The sequence below is a fragment of the Cyrtonyx montezumae genome, unplaced genomic scaffold (assembly GCF_038088225.1).
Source record: "Cyrtonyx montezumae isolate F1298 unplaced genomic scaffold, pur_monq_1.0 scaffold_31, whole genome shotgun sequence".
Classification (NCBI taxonomy): Eukaryota; Metazoa; Chordata; class Aves; order Galliformes; family Odontophoridae; genus Cyrtonyx; species Cyrtonyx montezumae.
Window position 1 is genome coordinate 4,318,266 of NW_027072036.1, and position 22,834 is coordinate 4,341,099.

The window sequence follows — 22,834 nt, forward strand, 5'->3', positions numbered from 1 at the left end:
GTGGGGTGATGGGTACCCCGATGTCTGCCCGCCCCAACGGCTCCGTGGTGTTTTTTTTTCCCCGGGGAGAGCAGCGTTGGGGACATGGGGAGTGGGACGTAGGGCTCGGGGTCATTTGGGGGGGGGCTGAAGTTTGTGTCCAGCAGATGCACTCAGTGGTCGCCCGGGATACGCAATTGGGGACCTCAGAGCTCAGCGCGTGGGGCTGTGGTGCTGTGGGGCTGCCCCTGCTTGTCCCAGTGCTCTGGGGTGGGCTCAGGGCCCTGTCCCCATCCTCGTGGCCACCGCAGCCCCACACAATGACCCCTGGGTGGGCAGTGGCACCAGGGCTGTGACTGCAGCGGTCACACAGCAGCTTTGTGCCCCGGAGCCCCATGGTAGAGCTGTGCCCCCACAGCACTCAGTGATGGGGGCCGCTCTGCACAGAGGGCACTGGGACCCCCATGGGGACCCCCCCCCCGGCCCTGCTGTGGGGTGTCCCCACTGCCACGCTCTGCCCCGGCCCCGCTGTGTGCAGCACTGGACTGTCCAGGGATGGTTCTGCTGATGTGTCACATTTTCTGCATTTCTTTCCTCATTCCTCTGTCCGTGGAGACGTTTCTGGGAATTGAGAGCTTCCTTCTGCCAGAGCCTGAGCGCTGCATCGCCTCCACCCCACAGCACGGCCCCACAGCACAGCCCCAGCCCCACACCAGCGCTGGGGGCTGATTCTGGGGGGTGCTCTGGGGCTGTGCGGGTGCTTGGGCAGGGGGAGGTGAGTCTGGGACTCCTGGTATTCCCTCTCAGCGTTTTCCCAGGGGGTTTTCAGCACTTCGTCCCATAGCAGCTCCAACCCCACGTCCCTCCCTCTGCTCACCCCACCCATGGCTTTGCCCTGCGCTTCCCTCCTTGTCCCCATGTCCCATGGAAACGGTGCTGGGTGAGGAGCACTGGGGAAGCGGGGAAGTGCTGCGTTCCTGTCCCGGGGGGCTGTGTCCCGTGGCACAAGGCCCACCCCACTTGGCACCGTGTCCTGGAGGATCCATATCCTGCCCGGCCCCGCAGGAAGGGTGGAGGGAGCGGGACCGTGTGCTCAGCTCACCCCACGTCCCACAGATGCCCCCCACACGCTGCCCCCGGGGGCCCTGAGCACGGCCATGGAGAGCCGCAAGCAGGACATGGAGCTGCTGAGCAACAGCATGGCTGCGTACGCACACATCCGAGGTGAGGACGTGGGGCACATCCCCTGCAGTGGGGACCTGGGGGTCACCCCGGCTCCTGTCCTGCTCATCCCCGCTGTTCCCATCCCGCAGCCAACCCCGAGAGCTTCGGGCTGTACTTCGTGTTGGGTGTCTGCTTCGGGCTGCTGCTCACGCTGTGTCTGCTGCTGCTGCGCATCTCCTGTCGGCCCCGCACGGCCCTGCCCGGCCCCGCCGACCTCAGCGACGACGACGACGACGATGAAGAAGAGGAAGAAGACACCACGGACCGCGCCGCCTCCGAATCCCTGCTACCCATGACCGAGATCCCCCCGGAGTGCCACAGCCCCGGGGACGGAGCGGTGCCCGTCAACGTCTTCGCGTCGGCCGAGGAGTTGGAGCGGGCGCAGCGCCTGGAGGAGCGCGAGCGCATCATCCGCGAGATCTGGCGCAACGGGCAGCCCGACCTGCTGGGAGTCGGCACGCTGCACCGCTACTGCTGAGCAAGGGACGCCGTGCAGCTCGAGCCACGGGTACGGCGGGGGGCCGGGGGGGCCAGGGCTGTCTCCGTACCCCGTTCCCATTCCCGGTGCTTTCGGACTTTCCGGCCCCGGTGGGGTGGGAGCTGCTCACGTCTGCTCCCATCCGTCGCCCTTCCCACCGCCTCTACAGAAATAGCTCCTTCCCAGCCCGGATCCAGATGTTTTGCAGATGTTCTCTCTCTCGGTCTCACTGCTGTGGCTCGAGGCCAAACTGTGCGGGGGCAGGGAGGAGGAGGAGGAGGAGGGGGAGGAAGAGCCGCAGCTCCCTGCTCTGCCCACCACCCCCCCCCGTGACTCCCAGCACAGGAGGGGCACTGAGACGCAGAGCACTCCTTTACGGTGCTTCTCTTCGCATAAATAAACTTCGGGGGGTTCTGCCTCAGCACGCGGCAGTGGGGGCAGCAGTGGGATGGGGGCTGGGGGGGCACAGTGCTGTGCCAAGCGGAGCGGAAGGCAGAGAGGCACGTGGCAGTGCAGGGAACGGGGGGCGGTGGGGGGAAACTCCTTCACTGCTACAAAGATGAATAAAAAGCACTGAAAAAGATTCACTTCTTTGCTTTTTGCATTCGTAACTGAGGGCGGAGGGCCCCTGGGGGCGGAGACTGCACTCGGTCTCTTTGCTTCGAGCTGATGCTCATTTTGTCACCTCGCCCTGACAGTCAATGGGTGTTTCAACGTAAGCACGAAGAAGCGAGGCGGGGCGGTTTGGTCCCAGGACGGAACACGGAGGTCTTTATTCACATGCTGCACCGCTTCAAGAACCAAAAATCGTTTCCAAAATTCTCCTTTAATGGATGGTACTACAACGAAGGCCTAAAAGAAGTACGAGTATGAATTTAAAAAAGAAAAAAAAAACAAACAAACAACTGAGTACACAATGGGGGAAGGGAAAACGGGAACGATGACCCCGAGCGGCACTACTTCAAATCACAGAGAAACAGAAACGTCAGCACCCACGGGGAGGGGGGGGAGGGGCACAAAGCCACCGCCGCTACTCGGCTGCTGACTGCAGGCTGTCCTTGTCCTCTCTGTTCTCCGCCCCGCTCTCGTCGTCCTCGATCTCCCCTTCCTCTCCGCTGAATTTGTCGTGGGCCCATTTGGGGCTGGTGCTCGACTTCCGGAACATGAAGCGCCCTCTGCCCCGCGGGAACGCGCCGCGCCCGCGCCCTCTGCTCAGCCACTTCTCTGCGCCTTCGCCCTCGCGGTCATCGTGCTGGGGGGGGAAGGGGGACATCCACGGGGTGAAAGTGGGGACAGAAAGCAGTCCTGGCTGCTTAAAGCTTCCCCCCATCTCCCCCGAGCCAGGCAAGGATGGGGTGGGGACAGAAGAGCTGGGGAGCACTGCCCCACTCCCCACACTACTGAGAAACGGTTTCGTAGTTTAACCGGTGGAAGGCCGTGGTGAGGACTGCTCAGTGCTGCCCGGGGAAGGAGCAGTGCTCAGCCCCACCCCACACACGTACCAGGTAGTACTTCTTGCTCTTCGGTGTGTACTCTGGATCCCAGTCCTCCTCCCTGCTTCTCTTCTGGAAGTCGTTGTTGCCACCGCTGTTGCTGTTGTTGTTGCCTGAAAAGTTGCCTCTGCCCCATCCTCTGCCCCTCGCTCTGAACTGCTGTAACAGCAAAACACGGGAGGACAATTAAATGGATGTGGCAGCACTGCTCCTTCACACCACGAGGAAGGCCTCTAACCCAGCAGGAAATCAGCAGCTCACGACGTTTTAGGGTTCCCAAACCCACCCGATGGCACAGCCCAGGACAACTCATTTAAAGAGAGGAGTTTCCTGAGCACCCAAAAGAAACCCGTGACACACACAGAGCTGTGTGCAGCCCCTGAGCCTCACCCAGCCTGCCCAACACACACCACCAGCCTGCTCAGCTCAGCCAGCACTGAGCTGCTCTGCACCACGCAAACAGAGCTCAGCTGCCCAGCCTACGTTCCCAACACCTCAGTTTGTGCTCCGGGTCTGCAGCCATCACGTCCTGGCTCATCCACAAGCACACAGTGACTCCACGCTTCTCCTGCACAGAGTGCTTTAAGTGCAGATCACCACCAAGCGGCCGCTCCTGACTGCTCTGGCAATAGACACGAGGGGGGGGCAGGGAAGCACTTACAAAGGTCCCTCGGGCTCTTCCTCTCTCATTTGGACCTGCAAACTCCTTGGTTCCCAGTCGGGACTTGTCAAAGCCTGTGGTGCTCTCCTCCCTCTCCTCAGTCTCCTCGGGATACTCCTCTGCTTTCACGGAGTGAGAGGAGCGTGAGGATGACGAGCTGGAGCGGGACCTCTCACGCACCCTCCGGTGTTTCCTGTTTCAGTGATAGGAAACAAAGGTTGGGGAACAGCATCTGGATTCATCACTCAGCAGTGAGCAGTTTTAGCAGCCCCCAGCAGTGCAAGGCTTCCCACACAGAACCACAGAAGCCCCTCTGCCACGACCCTGAGGGCACTGACACCACTGACACCGTGAGATATGTGCCAACTCTGACACTGCCACTGCCCAGAAGGGGAACGAGAAGGAAAAGGGACTCGCCCACGGTGACACACAGAGCCTTCCCATTCACCTTTGTTACTCAGTGTTTCACACAGACACAGTGGCACAGAAGCCACGCAGGGGAAGCACTCACACCACTGCAGCAGTTGTGTCTCGGGTGCACAGCCACACTCAGAAACATGAAATGCAGAAGGAAAGGCTCTCGGGTTTCCTACGTACTTTTTCTTTGAGCTTTTGTGACTTTTCTCCGTTTTCTCAGCTGATCTTTCCCTCGAGTGACTCGAATCTCTGGACTCCACCGACTCCCTCGATTTATCACGTTTGAGATCTCTTTCCTTATGTTTTTTACGGCGCTCGATATCGAGGCGCAGGTCCACGGGGTCGTCCTTATATTTCCCTTCAGCCTACGAGGGCAGGGAAGGGGAGAGCTGAACACACGGATCCACAGCAGCCCCACTTCAGCACCATTACTTCACTACTGACTGCACAAACTCGTGGGGAGCAGGGATTTAAGGTGCAAAGTGATGCGCTATCGAACTCAGCTTTCATTTGTCAGACTGCTAAACCAGCTCTGTCTTCCACTATTCCCCTCTTTCCCTCATCGGAGGGCAATGCTGGTGCTGACTGTACAGCACAGCCAGTGAGATAACCTGGAAAGCCAAGGTGTGTGTGTGGGGCAGAACTGCAGCGTGCCAGGCACGGCCCAGCAGGGTGGAAGGGCTCTACACTCTGAGAAGTGAAAGCTGCTTCCCAGCTGGTGACACCCTCAGCGGGTGTGCTAAGGCAGAGGCTGCTGGAAATGAGGTGATGGAGTCTGCTTATTTGGAGGAATCCCACTGATGGAGGGACTTGAGCTGTCAGGAAGACGTGCTCCTGTGGCAGACACCACGCAGAGCACTGCTTCCCCTTGGCTGGGAGCACCAGGTGCCAAAAAAATCCATCCTGCTCTCCAACAGCACCAGCTTGTGGTCTCTGTCTGTTCCCATGGTCAGCTACAGGATCTGGGAACTTAGCCCACTGAGATCTCTGCCTTGGTTTCTTTAAGGTGTGGCTGTGTTAGCTGGGGGGTCCTGAGCTGCAGCACTGCCTGAGGCTCTGCTCTGAGAGCACGCTGTGAGCAGCAAACTGACAGTGCTGTGGTTTGGTTTACCCGGGCAGCAGTGCCTCACTTACACTGCACTAACACTTCCTGCTCCCTCCCTTCCACTGCACTAACCTCGGGCACTGTACGACTCGATGCACAACACAGATGAGATTAATGGCCTTGAATTCAATACAAAAGGATTAGTAATTCTCTAGCTATTAAACTTGTTACTTACATGAGTTCCTAAACACTTTTTTTGTTTAAACAAAAATCTCAAATAACGCAGCAGTGGGAGCAGGCGTTTTGGTTTGCTTTTTTTTTTTGCTCTTCTACTTTCCCCAGGCCAAGAGCTTTAATTTCTACTCTGAGAATACAACTGCTCCCAACACGGTGGATGGCAGATAAGTGACAAAATCAGCAGCAGCTCCCTTATGTGGCACAGCAAACACCTATTGGGTTTGGGAGGGCACGTCTGTTTCACGGAAGGCTGGCGAGCTGTTTGGAAACCACGTTTACAATACACTCTGCCAAGCTGATGCTCAGAGTTCAGGCCCATCAAATCCATCTCACCATCGTCCATGTCAAGCCACAAGTGTTTGGAAAAAATCGAAAACAAATATGAAACAAGTAAGGTTTCAGCAGGACTGTGCAACATCTCTTCAATGTAAATACGGTGAACACACAAAGGTTAAAATCCCAGACATTGAGTTCAGCCATTTAAAGATCGTTTACAGTGCTCACCACGGCTTAACATCATTACTCAGAACAGCGAGCACACTCAGCTCCCAAAGGGCTGCAGGTGCTGAATGTTAACGAACAGCAATCAACAGAAACAAGTCGTTAGAGCACAATTATCACCCTCTTAACAGAGCACTTGCTTAGCCAAGTATTTAGCTTTACTCTCCTCTTTGACATGCACCTCTCTGACAACATGGTTGGAAATATCGCATGTATACAATTGATTTAATAATACTTACAAGCAGACAAATATCACAAAAAGTCTCTTCTCTCATCATGGGCACTTGTTCCAAAAATCCTCTCTTTTTTCTCAAGCTCACCTCAATTGACTTTGGGGTCATTTACCATAGTCTAACCACTTCACAAAGGTTGTTGATACATTTTTAATAAAAATTAACCCTTTGTAGTTCATTTTTAGAATTATGCCCATCCTTAAAAGAAAAACACAAACTTAAGTAGAGAGTAATTTAAACAAAAACATCACTGTTAAGTTCATGCCCAATGCACTCATTTTGTTGAATTAAACTAATCAGAGTGACAGTTCACCTTGAAGCTGGGATCTCTGGAACTTTTCGATTCCTCTTGAGAGAATCCATGTTTTCTAAAAGTACTGGGAGAAATATCTATCCTCCTGAAAGGAAAGGAAGCACAAAGATATGTTACGTGACGTTCCATATGGAGCTTCAGATTCATCTTAAAAGGAGGCTGCTGTACGCTCCCAAAGGTACTGAAAACATTTTCCCTCTTCTGGTGGAGCTACCGCTGAGCAACTTAAGCCTCTGCTGATGCAGAATCGTTTTTCACTAAGTGTCTGCTCAAGTACTCTCCCAGCTGCAGACAAACAGACATTTCACTTTGTCAAGCTGCTACAAGTCCACCTAAAAGATGCCAGCTCTCAACATCAGGAACACAGACAGAGCAAAGTGCTGCCTCCCCTCCACCATATCGCCTCTGTCCTTCACAGATTTAAGAACCAACTTCCTTAGTCTGCCTTGGCTGGGCAGGAGATCAGACATCACACCAAGGCCACGCTGTACTACTCCCTCAGCCAGGCACAGACGTGCCCATTTTCTCCCATTCTTGAGTCACTCCAGAACGACTGCAGAGTTTAAGACCTGAGACCCCTCGTGCAATGCCACCAACCTGTGAATTTCAGGGCTCTTTTTATTTTTAGCTGCTTCCTGTTCCATTCCTTTCTTTAGGTATTTGGTAAAGCGCTCGTTCAGTGTCATTCCTGACGATCCAAAGTGATGCTCTGTTGGAGGGTTTGAGTAAACAATGCCACAATATTAATACCATTTTTGTAAAAAGAAAGAGCTCGTCAGTCCTACAGCTTGGTCAAATCTAACAATGGTTGTCTTCCACCACCTCAAGGGAAGTTTTACAGAAGGTACAGCCAGACTCTTCTCAGAGCTACATGATAAAAGGACAAGAGAGGATTATCACAGGCTACAAGGGAAGTTCTGACCACATATAAGGAAAGCACTCTCCCCCAACCCCCCACCCCAAAGCGAACGTGGCTGAGCACTGGAACACTCAGCCCTATGCCACAGATGTTCAAAATTCAACTGGATTCAGCCCCAGACAATGTGATCCAATGCACGTGCCACTGCTGCTGCGAGCAGGAGGCAGAGCCAGGTCTCTTGATATCACTTCCACTCCACATTATGCTATGACTACGTCACCACTAGTTGCTTTTGTTGTCTACAATACATCTATACTAGAACAACTCTCCAAGCACACACCAGAGCACATGAGAATCACTCATTTGGGCAAAGCAGGGAGGAGTGAACCTTCATCCGAGGGCATGCAGGTTCTGACCTACCTCTTACGTGATGGACTATAGTCACTATGTGTTGGGCAAACAGTTCAGAAGGACTTCGCTGAGACTGAGCAGACTGAATGTGATGAAATATGGAACGAAACTCCTGCTCTTTTTTGTTGCTGTGCACAAGGTCACGACACAGCTTGCGTTCCTGAGCCAGTATGCCACTTGGACTGGAAGAACAAACAGGCCACACAAAGCAGAAGACAGGAATCAGCTCAAGATGACTAACGTTTCAAAAGTCAGAAGCTGACTGCGTTGGTTTTTTTGTTTGTTTTAAGGTATTACCATGAAATCACCTAAGAACATTCAATAGCTCAAGCAGATTGCTCATTTAAATCCCCGAAATACACCAACCTAGGTTACTGTAATAATTCAGATCGCTTGCTGATGTGTATCTGGGGGCTGCACAGACACTGAGTGCTGACATTCTGTGGGACACAAGCTCCTTCTGGCACCACCAGCTGGCTGCAATCCTCTGCTGCTGCTCCTAAACCCTAGGTTAATTTCTAACATCCCACACAGAGCACATGAACACTTACTGGCTGCCGCCGTCCCAAAGTCTTAAGATCTCTTGAAACAAGGCAGAAGTGGCTGTCAATGCTTCCTAGAGTTTCAGTCATACTATGTTGAGAATAAGTGCCAGTGCTCTCCAGAAGAAATGCCATTTAAGGTGCACTGTCATCTCACAGTGCCTCCAATTTTCTATCAGCAATTAGCCACTAAGCACCCAGCTCTTTCCAGAGGCCGCTGTGACACAAACTGATGCAGAAGCATTTACATTCTGAAATGACCTTACATCTAGTTGCAGAAAAAATTAGGGAAAAGTTATTTGACCTTTGTGCTACACCTTCACCATCTGCAAAGTGGCAATCCCTCCAACCTCCCGCCAGACAGAGGGGCCATACAAGTCCTCCAGCAGCAGAAAAATTCCCATCAACAAAAAAATGCAAATTGTGATGTAATATTGACCCCTCCTCACACTTCACACACACACGTGAAAGGCTCCAGACCAGAAACAGGCAGCAATAAATAAATACATAAATAAATCACTACTGAAGCAGCCCCAAACCACAGCAAACACTCACCGTGCAAGATCTTCATCGAAGGAATCCATCCGAATATTGACCTGGGCCTCACGAGTAATGGAAAAGGAGGACTTGCCAGGAGCCAGCCCATCTCCTTTGGAACCTGGCTTCTCCTTGACCTCAGAGGCCTTCCTTGGTGGAGGGGAAGAACTTTTTTCTTGGCTTGTTTTATATGTGGTCACTCTAAAATTCTTTTCAGGAACAAAGCCCCGGTGACCCGGCTCAGCTCTCTTGGATGCTGGCCTCTCCTCCTTTTTAGACCTCTCAGAATAGCTCTCCTCCTCCGTTTCCTCAGACTTCCTTTGCTTCTCTTTTCCAGGGGGCAAGAACACTACGCCTTCCCATTTGCCTTGCCTATCCTCTTCTTGATTTTTACTCGAGGTTGCCACCACTTTAGACATAAATTTGGGCTCGTCATCAAAATCGGAATCCTTACGGCCCTTTGCTTTTTCTTTCTTTTCCTGATCATCCATCTCCTCTTTGCCATAATGACTCTCCTTGTGGAACTCTGGAGCCTTTGGCTTGTCAAAGTCATCCCGGAACTTGTAGCGCTTGGGGGACTGACTGCCACGGTATCCCTTCTCAGAATCTGCTTTGGATGCATAGGAATCAGATTTTGCCTTTCCATCTGTTGATCCCACCTCAGAGAAATTCCCTTTTTCTTTATTTTTCTCCTTCTCAACATTTGTTACTTTCTGATCTTTGTCTTTCCCATTCTCCGTCTTCTGCTCTTCCAGATACCTGTTCACAAAACAGACATTACTGCTCATTCTCTTGTTAAAAAAGCCACCAAAGAGGTCAATAACTTCAGTGAAAAGCAGCCAGGTTTTACAGAGCACCAAGCTATGCGTGCACAGAGGGCTCTCACTAGGCCCTAAGCAGTTAGGATGTACAGCACATTTCCCAGCCTGGATTTAGACTTTCAGATGTCGACAAATTCAACAGATGTAGAAGAAAATGGATATGCAGAACTGATGAGATGAGGCTTAAAACAAGTAAAACCACTTACCCACAGATTAAAGGAAAACAGTAACATCTTACCCAGTCGGTTTATTTACTTACAAACCTGCTTCAGGAGAATAACACATCAAAACTTTCAAACTGGGTTGTTGTGCTTTAAACAACATACTGGAAATTAAAGGCTCAAAAGCTACTTCAAATTTGGGATGCAAGTTTCATAGGTAAGCTAAATATTTCATGACAGACTGCAAATACAAATAAAAGCAAAAAGGTTAACAGGAGAGAATATTTACTTTGCTGGGAGAAGACAAAACACTCAGCGAGAACAATCATCACAAGATAATGTAAAGCATCAAAGTTATGGCTTAAGGAAACCTCCGAGAAAAACTCTGAGGGAAGAGCTGTGAAGCCCAAGGACGTCAGGGCACAGCTCGGGAAAGCCCAGCCCAGAGCTAAGGATTATTTCCCCTCCTTTTCTTAAAGTTCAGACATCTCTGATAGGGGATCAGGCCAAAAATAATCAACTTTAAAGCGCTTAGGACAGCTTCCATCCCCTGCACTCCCGGGACCTCGGCCCAGCTGCAGACACTGAGCAGTGTGCACAGGGAGTGCGTGCCCATGCAAACCCCCATGCAAAGGAACACATCACTTGCCTCTTTGAGAAGGCTCCTCCACCAGGAGCTGTGCTCTCCTCCTTCTGAGATGTGCCATAAATCGAACTGATCGGAGTCGGGCTTTTGCACACAGGGCTCTTTCTTGTTGGACTCAAACCTGACGAGCCGTGGTCGAATGGGCTCTGATGAGAGCCCGCCTGGAAGGAGGTGCTGCTCTGTGACGCAGAGCTCATCTGTGACGGGTTGGACAGCGGGGAGCTCGACTTCTGCAAGGGACTCGGCCGAGGGGAACGCCGCCTCACCACAACCGACTGGAGAGGGCTTTTTAAGGCAGGACTGCGCTCCCTCGGGCTGAGCTCAGGGGCAGCAGCTCTCGATGCTGAGCTGCTACCATAGGTGGTCACATCCTGCCACGGTTTTGATCCCTCAGACGCCTTGGCATCTTGAGCCGCCGCTCCTGAAAACGGCTGCTCCTTAGAATCATCACCTTGGTTATCTCCTGCAGCCTGAGATGCCCGGGCTTCCTTGGAAGATGACTTTTTCTCCTTTCCAGATTTACGCTTGGATGACTCAACCCGGCTGTGGTTGGAGGAAGACCGAGAAGAGGAAGACCTCCTCGACCGATCAGAAGACGACTTATCCGAATTTCTAGAATGACTTCTGGACCTTGGAGAAGGAGACCTCCTCTTGGGAGAACGGGAGCGTGACCTCCCTCTGCGAGGGCTATAGGCCTGGCGGTAGTTTTGCCAGTTGGACCTGTAATTCCCATATCCTCCTCTGTTATATTGGCCCCACGGATAGAACCCTCGATTTCGGCCTCGGAAATAATACGGTCTCCTGTATCCCCTGTTGTGACCTCTGAAATCCCGGTTCTGATACACCCTCGGATGGTTCCTTTCCCTGTTGTGAGATGGAGAATATGACCTTGAACGGGACCTAGAACTGATAAAAAACAAAGTTTTATCATTACGGTCACAACATCAGTCTCCCCTCCGCTGTCTCCCTCACTTATTTCGTAAGCTTCTGAAGTTCAGGTAATAGAGATGAAATCCCACTCCCTTCCTAGGAAAGTCAAAACAAATTGTGGTACATGAATACAAGAAGGGCAGTAATGCAGCAGATGCTCTAGAGATCAAGTTTCAAATTGTGAATCAGTCACCACAGTTAAAAGCTCAAACTCCAAACAGAGGGACGCACTCCCCCGACAGCCTAACACCACAAGGTGGCAATCTTTGGTGCTCCCTCTGCTCACTTCCTTGCCATGTGAAACCTCTGGCTATTCAGAAAGAATGGGACTGAATCTGAGACAAGTCCAAAGCTTGGAAGACGACTGATCTAAAAGGCAAAACATTCAGGGGGAACTGTGTCCAAGTCTCTCTCGTTTAAACATTCAGAACTGCAGTTGTGTAACTGCTCAGCAGCCCTGCTGCAGCTGAGGTTTCACTGCCATCTTTACAGCAAGGATTTCTCAGCTGGTGGAAAAACACAATTATGTTGGAAGTCTGAGATTTTTCAAATCAGAGGCAGTGCCCAAACTACCAGGTTTAAGGAGGAAAGACTTGGCAAAGTGGAACTGAAGTATCCCCCTTACGTGAAGAGATGTGCATACAGCTCTGTCAAATTCCAGAAGATGTGTGTGTACCCTCTGCAATGATTCTGGCAGCCCCTGTAGCTAGCCAACCAATACATTCTGCCTCAGCTCTAAAGCAGTCACCACTTTGCAATGGTTAAAGAAGTCATAAAGAAAGCAAGAAACATCAGGCAGACTCTGACAGAGCAACCGGACTTAGAAAACACAGCTAGTCTCCAGAACAAAGAGCAGAATAATTGGTGACCCATCCTTCAGAACCCAAGGGATCCTTAAGCCAACAGACCACATCAGACTTACCTCAGCACACATCCCAATGCCACACAAGGAGATTTGTCTGCACTAACTCCCTCCATATGGTTTATTCTTTTTTTAATGTTCTTTACAAAGCAGTAGATTCAGCAGCAGCACGAAGGAAACAACCATGTTGGCACAAGCTGCCTTTGTTTTCAACTGCCACAGTTCCTCCACAGCTAGGCAGATAATCCCAAATGACAATGCGTTTTCCAGCATTCCAACTTCCCTCTGCAAAGAGCTTGGTTCGTGGAAGTCTCCGCCTCTGAGTTTTGTCATGCCCCAATCTCCCCAGCTGTATGTTCATTACAGGCTCTGCACTTTAAAAATCTCTTAATTGTTAACAGTCACCTGTGCTCACAAGCTACTGATTTCAGAATAAATGTTACTCTTTTAATACAAGTGAAAAAGCAGCTGAACATCATTATTCCCAGCCCAACTACAGTCTCTTTGCCAGGTACAAAACACTCAGCTGGAAGGAAAAGGCAGCCATCCTGACAGCCAAGGAAGAACCGAGCCCTTAGCTGGCCTGATAAGAAACAGTTCAGGGGGGCAAGAACAACTACTATGTACATAATTGATTTCTCAGAGCTAACTGCAGCAAAATTAACTTTCTCTACTTCATACAGCCAGAACTCGTGCTTTTGTTAACTGACTGCTGTATGCTGAGGGGCAGGGAAACCCCCAAAAATCTGTCCCTGCCTTTCCTAGTGGTGCCTATTAACTGACATGGAGACTTGCTTGCATTTTTAAGACAGAAAAAGCATGCAACACATGCAAAAGCCTCTCAAGTCTGGGACCAATTGTATGAAAAACTTAGAAAAAAAAAACCTGAGATGTTTAACACCACAAAGGAGCATGTTTTGCTACAGATCTCCCCAGCTCTGACCACAGAACATCTGGCCTGGGGAGCTGAGGATCACTCACCAGGAACTGACTGGGCATCATCAGCAGGTGGCGAGTGATAGAACAACTGGTGTGCAGTGTTATGTGGGGTTTTTTTTTTTAATCATCAGTATTATTTTTCCCTCCTTTTCTGTCCTATTAAACCCACACGTTTCACATTTTTCTGCGGTGTTTATCTGCATGCCAGGTTAAACCACAGCAGTACAGGTTGGCAGGAAGCACCCTGAGATGTAAGACACTGTCCTAAAATACATCCAAGGCTTGCATGGGAAAGAAGGAAGTGGCAAACACCAGACCAGGAGAAAAGGGGGGGGAAACAGTTACAGGCACAGACTCCAGAGCCGCACACACTCACCTGAGTCTGCGCTTCCTCGAGCGTGAGACAGAACGAGAACGGGAGCGAGATTTGGAGAAGGAACGTGAACGTGACCTCGACCCAGATCTCGAACGAGAGGAACGAGATCCAGATTTGGATTTGTTGGTTTTAGACATCTCGAGAGCACTCGTCAGTGACACCTGAAGGAAACAGTGAAATGGAGTCACTGGAACGTGGAGTCATAGCTCAGACCTGGGGGAACAGGCAGCACCTGCAGTCCGACCACTGCAGCGACGTGAAGCTCTGTAAGGCTGCAAGTATGGGCACTTCAGGTGGCTGCCTGCTAACAGCCATATGCAGCTGAATTCAGAACAGAACATTTATTTCAGTTGAAGGAAGAAATCTGCAAAAAGAATAAAAAGTTTTAACCCAGGACATTTACCAGTTTGAGTGCTACAGTTGAAAGCAACAAGTTAATGGAAAAAACAGGAACAGGCAGAGGCCAAGCAGCTGGCTTAAGCAAAATGACCTTTAAAGAGACATTTAATTTCAACCACATCACCAGCAATACAGACAGTACCAACGAGCATGTTTTGTGATCTCCATCCCACAGGAAAGGCAGCAAACCTAACGCAGCAGAGTGACAGGTCAGAACAGCTCTGGTGTCATTTGTCCTGCAGTTACATTGCTCGCAATGCTTGACCTATTTAATCTCTGGTATCCAGCCATAAACAAAATTCCTTAGAATTTAACATTTGATCATGTTGCAAAATATGTTCCAGGTTTTGATTTCCTGCTGGTTTCAGTTTAGTTTTTCAGTCGAAATGGAAAATGCTTTGGTCCCTGACTTGGAGAAGGGGAAGCAAACTCCACTCCCTCACTCCTCAGATTAAGTTCCCCGTTGCTATTTGCATTCACAGAAACCTGAGAGCTCAGCTGCAGGCTAGGAAAGGAAGCAGATGCCAGGGAGAGCTGGTGCTGGGATTCTCGACTATTCCACACAAGGGGTTCATATAAAGATCTGAACTCTGCAATGCCAGAGGCAGTTGATGAAGCTGAGAAGAGAAATTGCACTCATTAATCAATACTTAAGTTTCGTTCACAACATAGGAAGTAATTTATCTAGCATTTAACAGGCCACTGACTTCACCCCACCACCAGCATCATTTCCTTCACGTGAAAGAGAGCAAGACTACAGGAAGACTATATCATCATAACATCAGGCAATTTCTGCATGAAGAGCTAGTAACAGTTTTGGTGAGATTTCAGCAGGTGCTTCCCTCTCAGCACGTTACTTTTTAAGCAGACTGAGCACTCCTCTACAAAACCAAACACCACACTCAGTGTGCTGAGAACTCTTGCTGTTTCCCTTGGCTTGGATTATACAAGCATTCTATCAGCTCACCAACCTAACTGAAAATGAATACCAGAAAAAAAGAAAGAAAACCTTCCCCATTTCAAGCAGCTCAATGCACTGAATCAACTAACCACATACATTCCAGAGCCAACAGAGAGGAGCAGACAAAGTTGTGGCCAGATAGGAATACCATCTTCAGAAGCTTGGCAGGCTGATCAGGCTAAGACAGTGAGGAAGCAAAAGAGTTGAGCTACAATCCAGAGTGTATTGCACTCAGTACCATCACTAAAGGAACTGATCCAGCTGCAATGCAAGTTAAAAAAACAAATAACAAGCCAAGTATAAGTCCACAGAAGGCCCAGAAAAAGATCTTAAAAGTATCACCTGCTTGAAGCCACCACGTCTGTGTAGTTTACCTGGACTCACAGCACTCACTAGTCAAACACTAGTGTGGTGCAAGTGCCAGAAGTTCCCTTGCTTTTGGAGTTATTTTTAATCTTTGCCAATATTTCTCCAGTTGATTCATTCCTAACATGAGGTAATTCCTACTAGAATAGAAACCAAACTTCTGCGTTCTATCAGTAATCACAAGGGTAAGCAAACCAAGTGCTGGAGCCATTTCATCTCCCGTGCTAATGGGGAGTGGTAGCCTTACTGAGATGCACACAGTCCTTCTAAGAATTAATTATTTACTTACTGAGAAAAAACATGTCCTGGTGCTGAAAAAACAGCCCTGTAATACTCCATTCTTACAGCACTCCCTAAGAATTGCTCTGACTTTAGAGAGCTGTAGGGAAGCAAAGCTGAGCTGTGAGAGCAGCAATGGCCATTCACTTACCACACCAGTTCGGTTTTCCCACTGAAGATGGTGCTGGGCTACAGAGCACACACATGCAGAGCCTCACACAGCTCACATGACGTTTTGAGAAGCATTAGAAAGTAAAGTGTGGCTGCTCCTGAGCAGGAACTACAGCAGAAGCATTTACACAGTGCTGTGGTGACTCCACATTAACGATCTGCTCTGACAGCAGTCACATTTCCTTCCTGCTTGCCTTCCCATGGCACTGACTCCCTTAAAAGGGACACAATCGTGTCTACGGCCAACAGAAGGTTTTCAGATGGAGAACCAGCAGTCTGGAATCTTCTCACTGTCAAAATGTCTTACATTTGGAGGCTATTTCAAGAATCAAAAGCTTGCCTTCTCCGTTTCTAAGTCCTCTCACTGCAAACCATCATCATACTCAGATAACACAGTATAACAGAATGCTCTTACTGAGCCACTTCAATGGACTTTGCCCAGAAAACAGGCTTTTGTCATGAAACAGCATCAGAGAAGTTAATGTTTTACGGGCTTTATGCCTTCTGACAGAACTCAAAAGAGCTCAACTCTGCTCCAAGCAATGAAGAAAAATCACTGCCAAGTCCACTACTGTCAGAAGCTTCCTCTGGGTACGCAGGCCTCACAACAGTTTTTGGCCACCAACCCAAATCAATGCTTTGCACAGTGACACGGACAACAGAGACAATTCAACCAAGTTTAGGTTGCAGCTCAGCCACGGTAAGGGATGACAGAAGTATATTCCAAATCCCCCAAACAGTTTTACCACCTTTGAAGATGTTGCTTCCTGTTGCGTGCCTACCTGCTCCAGCAGATTCACACTCTGCACCCTTCAGCAGTCAGTTTTACCGTCTGAGTTGTGTCAACTTTGAAATCAGGAAACAAACCTGAAATGAGAAGAGAATACATTGAAGCACAAAGTTTTTACATGTTTACTTTCTGCTGTCAGTGAACAAAAGGAGCCAACTTCCTCAATTCTGATTTCAAGCAGGACAGCCTTGGTCCCGCCCAAGATCCATCTATGCAACTTTAAAACCCCAGGAAACAGAAAATCTGACCAAGCAATTAGAAATGCAGCCCTACAGTGACTGTGCAATTTACAGCCCTGTAAAAACCACCACTTCCATGCTCCTTAATTCATCTGCATGCCAGAGACATCAGAGGCAGCTGAGGACGTCAGGAGGCCAGGGTAAGAACAGTGCTTGAAGAACTGACAAAGAACAGGAATTATATAATGATGAAAGATAGGAAATCAGAAGAGGTGTTGAGCTGAACTCGGCAGTAGCCAACCTCTACTGGCATCTTTTTATCTACCTCCTGTACTAAAGGAGCAACCCGAAGCATGATGGAGTCACCCTGCTCTGCACCAAGCCCAGAGCACGGCCTGGGTACCCACGGGGCACTTCAGGATCAGGAGGCACTGCACAGCCCCCCCCAGCATCACTGCACTTCTCATCATGCACTCTGAAGTTCATTAAGGGCACAAAACAAAGAGCGACGTTGACAGGAGTCTGATGACAGAAGTGACCTACCCCTACCAACCTCCTCAGCAACAACTCTGCTGGACAAACGGCTAACAGAATCCAACACCTCACTACGTGCCAAACACCCCTCAGGCAAAACAAGTCACGATGTTTCTGCCATGGTAAGAGGAGCATTAGTTTGTCACTAGCTGTTCCAATTGCTTTCCACTCTGCTTTCAAAATTAAGATTTTCCTTCAAGTGTGTTTGGGCTTTCAGATAACTAAAAGCAGATTCCATACTATGTCTGGAAGATTATTTATAGGTTCTTCCAATAAAGATTAATTCTGCAGATTGTTGAATTGAAATTGAACAAATCCTTCCCAAACTGTGTGACCAGCTGTGAAGCAGTTGATGGTTTTATTTGTGACACCAGTCACTTGGCTACCATCCATTCTATGCATCTTTGAGCTTTAAACATCTTGTGCCTTTATGCAAGCATCAGTGACAAGGAGCTCAAAGAAAACGTCGATTAGATATCCGTCCGTGTGTCTCTGTAACAGAAGTCAGGCAGCTGGGCTTCCTGCTGGGCACAGGAGAAAAAAACACCTACAATAAGAAGGGAAAACCTTCCATCAGCAGCTCGCTTCCTGACCCAAACAACCCAGGAACAGAAAGTCAGCAAGCAGAAATTTCACACTTTTCTCAGGAGTCGTGACTTAACACAGGCTCCAGCAATTTCCATTTACAGTCTGCAAAAAGCAAAGTTACATCTGTATTATTAAGCCAACACTTGACTTCTCTCTACCTTAGCTTGAACCTTGTTACCTTATGGGGAAAAAAAATAGATAAGGAAAAGGGTTTCCCTAATTTGGTAGTAGTTCCTTTAAAAAAAAGCAAAGAAATCAGAGCCATTGTAAGCCCAGGCCACTAGGAACAGCCAGCCCTGTGCTTTGCTAGGTTATGAAGCAGGTAAATGATCACCCACAGAAATCCCATGCAGGTGGAATGAGGCTGTTTACACAGGCAGCTTACAACCCTGTGTTTACATACCTTGTGCAGGTCTCCCATCAATTATATTTCTGAATACTGCTTTATCAGAAGCAGGTGAGCTCTCAATTCAGTAAAAAAAGGGAAGAGACAGCACCTTCTGTACTCTCACAGCACAGGAACCTCTGGGGTTACCCGCCAAGCTTTCGCTCCTTCCTTTCACTCAGATGAAAACAAAATGCAGACAGCAAGGAGGACACACGCTGGCCGACTGCACAAGCTGCAGCATCATCCTTTTCCTTCCCTACCACCACCTCACACCACAAATCACAACGGCTAAAGACGGCTGGGTGACAGATCAAAGCACTTAGCTACAAGCAGGGCTCAGCAGTTATTCCTGCACCAGCACAGCAGGGGAGAACAGCACAAGCATTTTCCCACATGACAGCACAGAGGAGACCAGCAGAAAGCAGCTCCTCGGGCAGGACAGCATCCCAGAGCCCCCAGCACCCCGCAGCCAGGCTGGGTGGCACTGAGGGCTATTATTCCTCTTACGGTTGCCACAGCTTCGGGTTACCATGGAGTGAAACACTGTAAACACCATTCTCAGCTGGCATGAAATGCAATCCCATGATTTTACTATTCATAGCTCTGACACGATAAAGCTAAATTAAGCAGGAGCTCTTAACTTTCCCTGACCTAGTGGCAATGATGACCCCTGTCCCTTAGCCCCCCCTAAGGCTCCGTCCCACCCAAGAGGGGAGGATATTTCCCTTCATGCAAGCGAGCTGTGGAGTCACAAACCCAGCCACGAACAAAATGGCACCTGCTCGCTCCAGCCACTGCTCCAAGGTGACTGCAGCACAGGGACAAGACGAGCCCTCGTGCTGAACCTAACCTGCCCCCCTCCTTGGTGAAGACCACGAACGATCCTGCAGACACGCTCCCCCTTGCTGAAGAAGAATCTACAGAGAGTGAACCCTAAGCGGGGACGGTTCCAGGTGGCACACGAGCACCAAGACCAAGGTTCAGCAACAAAACTCAGAGCCTGCTGAGTCTGCTCCCCAGGCCCTGCAGGGCAGCCTGCCACGAGCTCCCAGGAGCTGCCGCCACTAATGCTATTACTCTCTTCCAACACCCACGACCTGAACTACATGGATAAAGGTACAGCAGCAGCTCTGTCACACAGCAATTCTCTGCACCACAGTAATTCAGAGGAAGCCACAAGACCCCAAAACCTTGTTACTGTGCTGGCACACCAAGCTATTCAACACACTTCAGTACACAAACTTCCCCAGATACGAAAAGTTCAAGGTCTGTGTAGTGCTTAAGCAATTAACTAGCTCTGACGTGGCAAAGTGCCATTTTGACAACAGAAAACCAAGCAGGCTGAAAAAAAAAAGTTAACAAAAAATAAATCAGGCTCTGGCAAACCTAAGTTGTTCTGTTAGGAAGTGAGCAGTACACCTACAGAGGGAGCAGCACAGCCTCACAAGCAAAAGCATCCTCAGACTTCAGAAGCCCATCTCAGTACTTCCTCGGCCTCCAGGAGGAAGGATTTATTTTTACAGTACAGTCGGTGGGAGCAGGTTAAAACAAACGAAGCCAAATCTGCTGACGTGCATGGGTGAGCACTCGTACCGCTGTTCAATGCATGGAATGTTTTTGCTTCCTAATAACGCCAACCATGCTACTTGACAGCACACCAATCTCAAATATCACCAATACACTCACTAAACACAGGCCTGGCTTCACCTGGATGAGCAAATGTTTTCTTGAACAGAGTTTACAAGTTTCCTGGCTTAAATAAGCTGGAGAAAACAGCAGACAGATAAATCATGACCTTGCGAGCAGGATGCCTGCTTAGTTTACAATATAGGTGCTTTAGTCAGAGTAGAATTAGAAGCTCAGAAGCTCACGCTGCAGGCACACAGCTGCTCCCTGGAGTGTCTCCACACTTCACAGCAGCACTAAGGCACCCACAGAAACCTGCTTGGGCAGCCCCTGCTGAAGGATTTAACTACGGACTGTTTTTTTTCCCCCACAGCACTCTGTAGAGCAACACAGAACTAAGAACAGAGCAGAAAGGCACCAGCATAAACACAAAACACTCCTACAGACAGGGAGCCACAAGCAGAGATAGGCATGGACTGAAAACAGCACACACCTGCTGCTGTCAGCTGCAGACATGCCACACAGCAGTCAGACTGATCACTGCTCTGCTGGTGTGACAGATCTTAAAGAGATACCAGGCAGAATACTGTGCCTCCTTGTTGGGGCCAGGCTGCTCATTTACAGGTAAGCATCAACAGCTCCTCGCTTTTTTATGCCTGGATGAGAAAGGATGCCAGCTAAAATCACAGAACTGCAGGGGTTGGAAGGGACCTCCAGAGATCATCAAGTCCAACCCCCCTGCCAAAGCAGCTCTCTAGACCAGGTTGCACAGGTAGACGTCCAGATGGGTCTTGAACACCTGCAAGTTCACAAGTGACCACGTCCTGCCTCCTGGCAGCACTGCCTTGCACCCTTCTCCTCACCACAGCTGGGAAGTCCAACCACAGAACCGTGCAGCGTTGCAGCTCACAGCCCCAGACCTCTGCAGCTCCCTGCTGTGCTCAGCAGCATTCACAAATCCCACGTTCTCGTATGTACAAGTGTATAACATTCAATAATACCTCAGGACATTAATCTCAGGGAGCACTGTTTTTAACAGGCGGTGCTAATTTAAGGACTTCTGAGGTAACTCAGAAAATTAACTTGTTACTCATGCCTCTCCCTACTCCTGTTCAACAGGAACAACAAATTCACAGTAAGGAGAACGTGAAACTAAAATATACAGCAGAATCCAATAGGAAATCAGATATAATCACAAGGCTCTGGACTCTGAAAAGTATTCCAGGTCACAAAAGCATGAATTTTTGACAGCTTCCTATGATAACTCCCTGGTTTTGTCCCTTATCTGCTCCTCGATGGTCTAACCAGTAACACAGCCATTCCCTCACCGTGCTAAGCACCTGAAAAGTGACACAGCCAGTATTCAGAACTGCTGGATTCCTCTGAACACACTGCTATATCTCAGTAACCATTTTTCCAGTCTTTACAACACAATCCCTTGAAGGCAATTTGCAAGGGCAATTTTCAAAAGCCATCCTCTGAAAACACTTTTTAAACAAACAGAAACCAGGTTCCACAACCAGAACCTGCAGAAAAGCCCTCTTTAGCCACAGCACTTGCCAGGAGCTTCCACACAAAAGAGACATTGAAAACAGGCCTAAAACCTCACTTTGGCCTTCCCATAAACAATTGCACACAATTAAGGCACTGCCCTTGCTACTGGAGGGGAGGAATATTGCAAGAGTGTTTTGCAGGGAGCAATTGAGTGATTGAGCTGTTAGGAAAGCTTGTTGAGTGACCCAGCAGCCTCGTGCACATGCACTCTGCCTTCATATTCAGCAGTTCTAACGCCCATCTACAATCTTTCCCGAGCAACTGGGACTACTGTTCATCCCAGTGGTGCCCTTTCCCCACTATAAAGCATCTGTAAGATGCATTAAGGCACACTTAACACACAAGGACAAATGTTTCCCTGACATCCAGCCTAAAAAAGGAGCACTCCTGTTAGACTGGCAAGGAGGAAGCACTGTGCTATCCCAAACACAGAGCTTACTCTGAACTTATCACGTCTCCTTCTGACACACACACCTAGAAAACCGTACAGGAGGCAATTACAGCGCTAATTATCCTGTAGGGACGTCACAATGCCTTTTGGAATTAACCCTCTCCCACGCAACTAGTTAGGATCACTCTCAATTTTGAGAGAACGACGATTCGTGGCACACACGCACTTCTGAACTCCACATAACTTCTCTTCCCAACAAACCCACGGTGCAGTCAGCACCGAGGGACTCTGAGAGCCCCTCCCACCACCCCGCGGGGCCCAGGGGCGATCCCCAGGCGCAGGCCTGATGAAGAGAGAAACCGCCCAGAGGCTGCGTGCGGGGCAAGGCCCAGGGGGAAAACGGGAATCCCCGGGTCGAGGTGCCCGGATGAACCGCTACGGAGAGGCCTAGGCCTGGAACGGCCCCAGCCACGAGCCGTGAGGAGGCGGAGCGAGGCCCGGCCCGGCCCGGCCCGGCCACGAGGGATCCGGGAGCGCCCTGAGCCCCGCGTCGGAACACTGCGGCCTGCACGTGGCGGCCCGGGACTGGGATTGGGGCGGAGGGGAGGCCCGGAATTTGTGGGGGGGGGGGTGGGGGGGAGGGGCGGCGGACAAGGGCCGGCCCAGAGTGGGAGAACGGCCCCGGCGCGACGGCCCCGAGGTCTGAGAGGAGAAAGAGGGGAGGGGATCGGCAGTGGAGCGGGGGAAGGGCGGCGCCACGTTGGGCCCGCGGCACTCACCGAACCCAGCTCCGCCTGCGGCCTCCACAGCGGCCAAGGCGCCTCCTGCTCCTCCTCCTCCTCTTCCTCCTCACGCACTTCCGCTTCGCGCGCGCCCGCCGCCCGCACGCAGAGGCCGCCGGGAGGCGCAGTCCGCCCCCCTACAGCGCTCCTCCGTGGGCAGG

General features: G+C 50.1%; 2 protein-coding genes across 2 annotated transcripts; one reads left to right on the plus strand and one right to left on the minus strand.

Moving 5' to 3' along the window:
• Window positions 1-1,049: 1,049 nt before the first annotated feature.
• EVA1B (eva-1 homolog B) lies at window positions 1,050-1,689 on the plus strand. The gene is made up of 2 exons (XM_065744352.1): window positions 1,050-1,203; window positions 1,293-1,689. Exons 1-2 carry the CDS (start codon window positions 1,137-1,139, stop codon window positions 1,679-1,681), a joined length of 456 nt encoding a protein of 151 aa, XP_065600424.1. The 5' UTR covers window positions 1,050-1,136; the 3' UTR covers window positions 1,682-1,689.
• Window positions 1,690-2,709: 1,020 nt separating this feature from the next.
• Window positions 2,710-22,763, minus strand: THRAP3 (thyroid hormone receptor associated protein 3). Its single transcript, XM_065744584.1, has 12 exons — window positions 22,671-22,763; window positions 16,624-16,708; window positions 13,666-13,826; window positions 10,562-11,464; window positions 8,949-9,689; window positions 7,861-8,033; window positions 7,179-7,290; window positions 6,582-6,666; window positions 4,433-4,617; window positions 3,836-4,028; window positions 3,184-3,333; window positions 2,710-2,933 (listed from the first exon to the last, which is right to left on the minus strand). Exons 3-12 carry the CDS (start codon window positions 13,800-13,802, stop codon window positions 2,712-2,714), a joined length of 2,901 nt encoding a protein of 966 aa, XP_065600656.1. The 5' UTR covers window positions 13,803-13,826; window positions 16,624-16,708; window positions 22,671-22,763; the 3' UTR covers window positions 2,710-2,711.
• Between the last annotated feature and the right edge of the window lie 71 nt (window positions 22,764-22,834).

Coding starts and splice junctions, on each gene's coding strand:
- EVA1B (XM_065744352.1), top strand. CDS start 1,137: ATGGAGAGCCGCAAGCAGGACATGGAGCTGCTGAGCAACAGCATGGCT. Junction 1,204..1,292: donor TGCGTACGCACACATCCGAG/GTGAGGACGTGG, acceptor CCCATCCCGCAG/CCAACCCCGAGAGCTTCGGG.
- THRAP3 (XM_065744584.1), bottom strand. CDS start 13,802: ATGTCTAAAACCAACAAATCCAAATCTGGATCTCGTTCCTCTCGTTCG. Junction 4,618..6,581: donor CCAGAGATCCCAGCTTCAAG/GTGAACTGTCAC, acceptor CTGCCCTCGTAG/GCTGAAGGGAAATATAAGGA. Junction 2,934..3,183: donor AGAGCAAGAAGTACTACCTG/GTACGTGTGTGG, acceptor TTCCCCCCCCAG/CACGATGACCGCGAGGGCGA.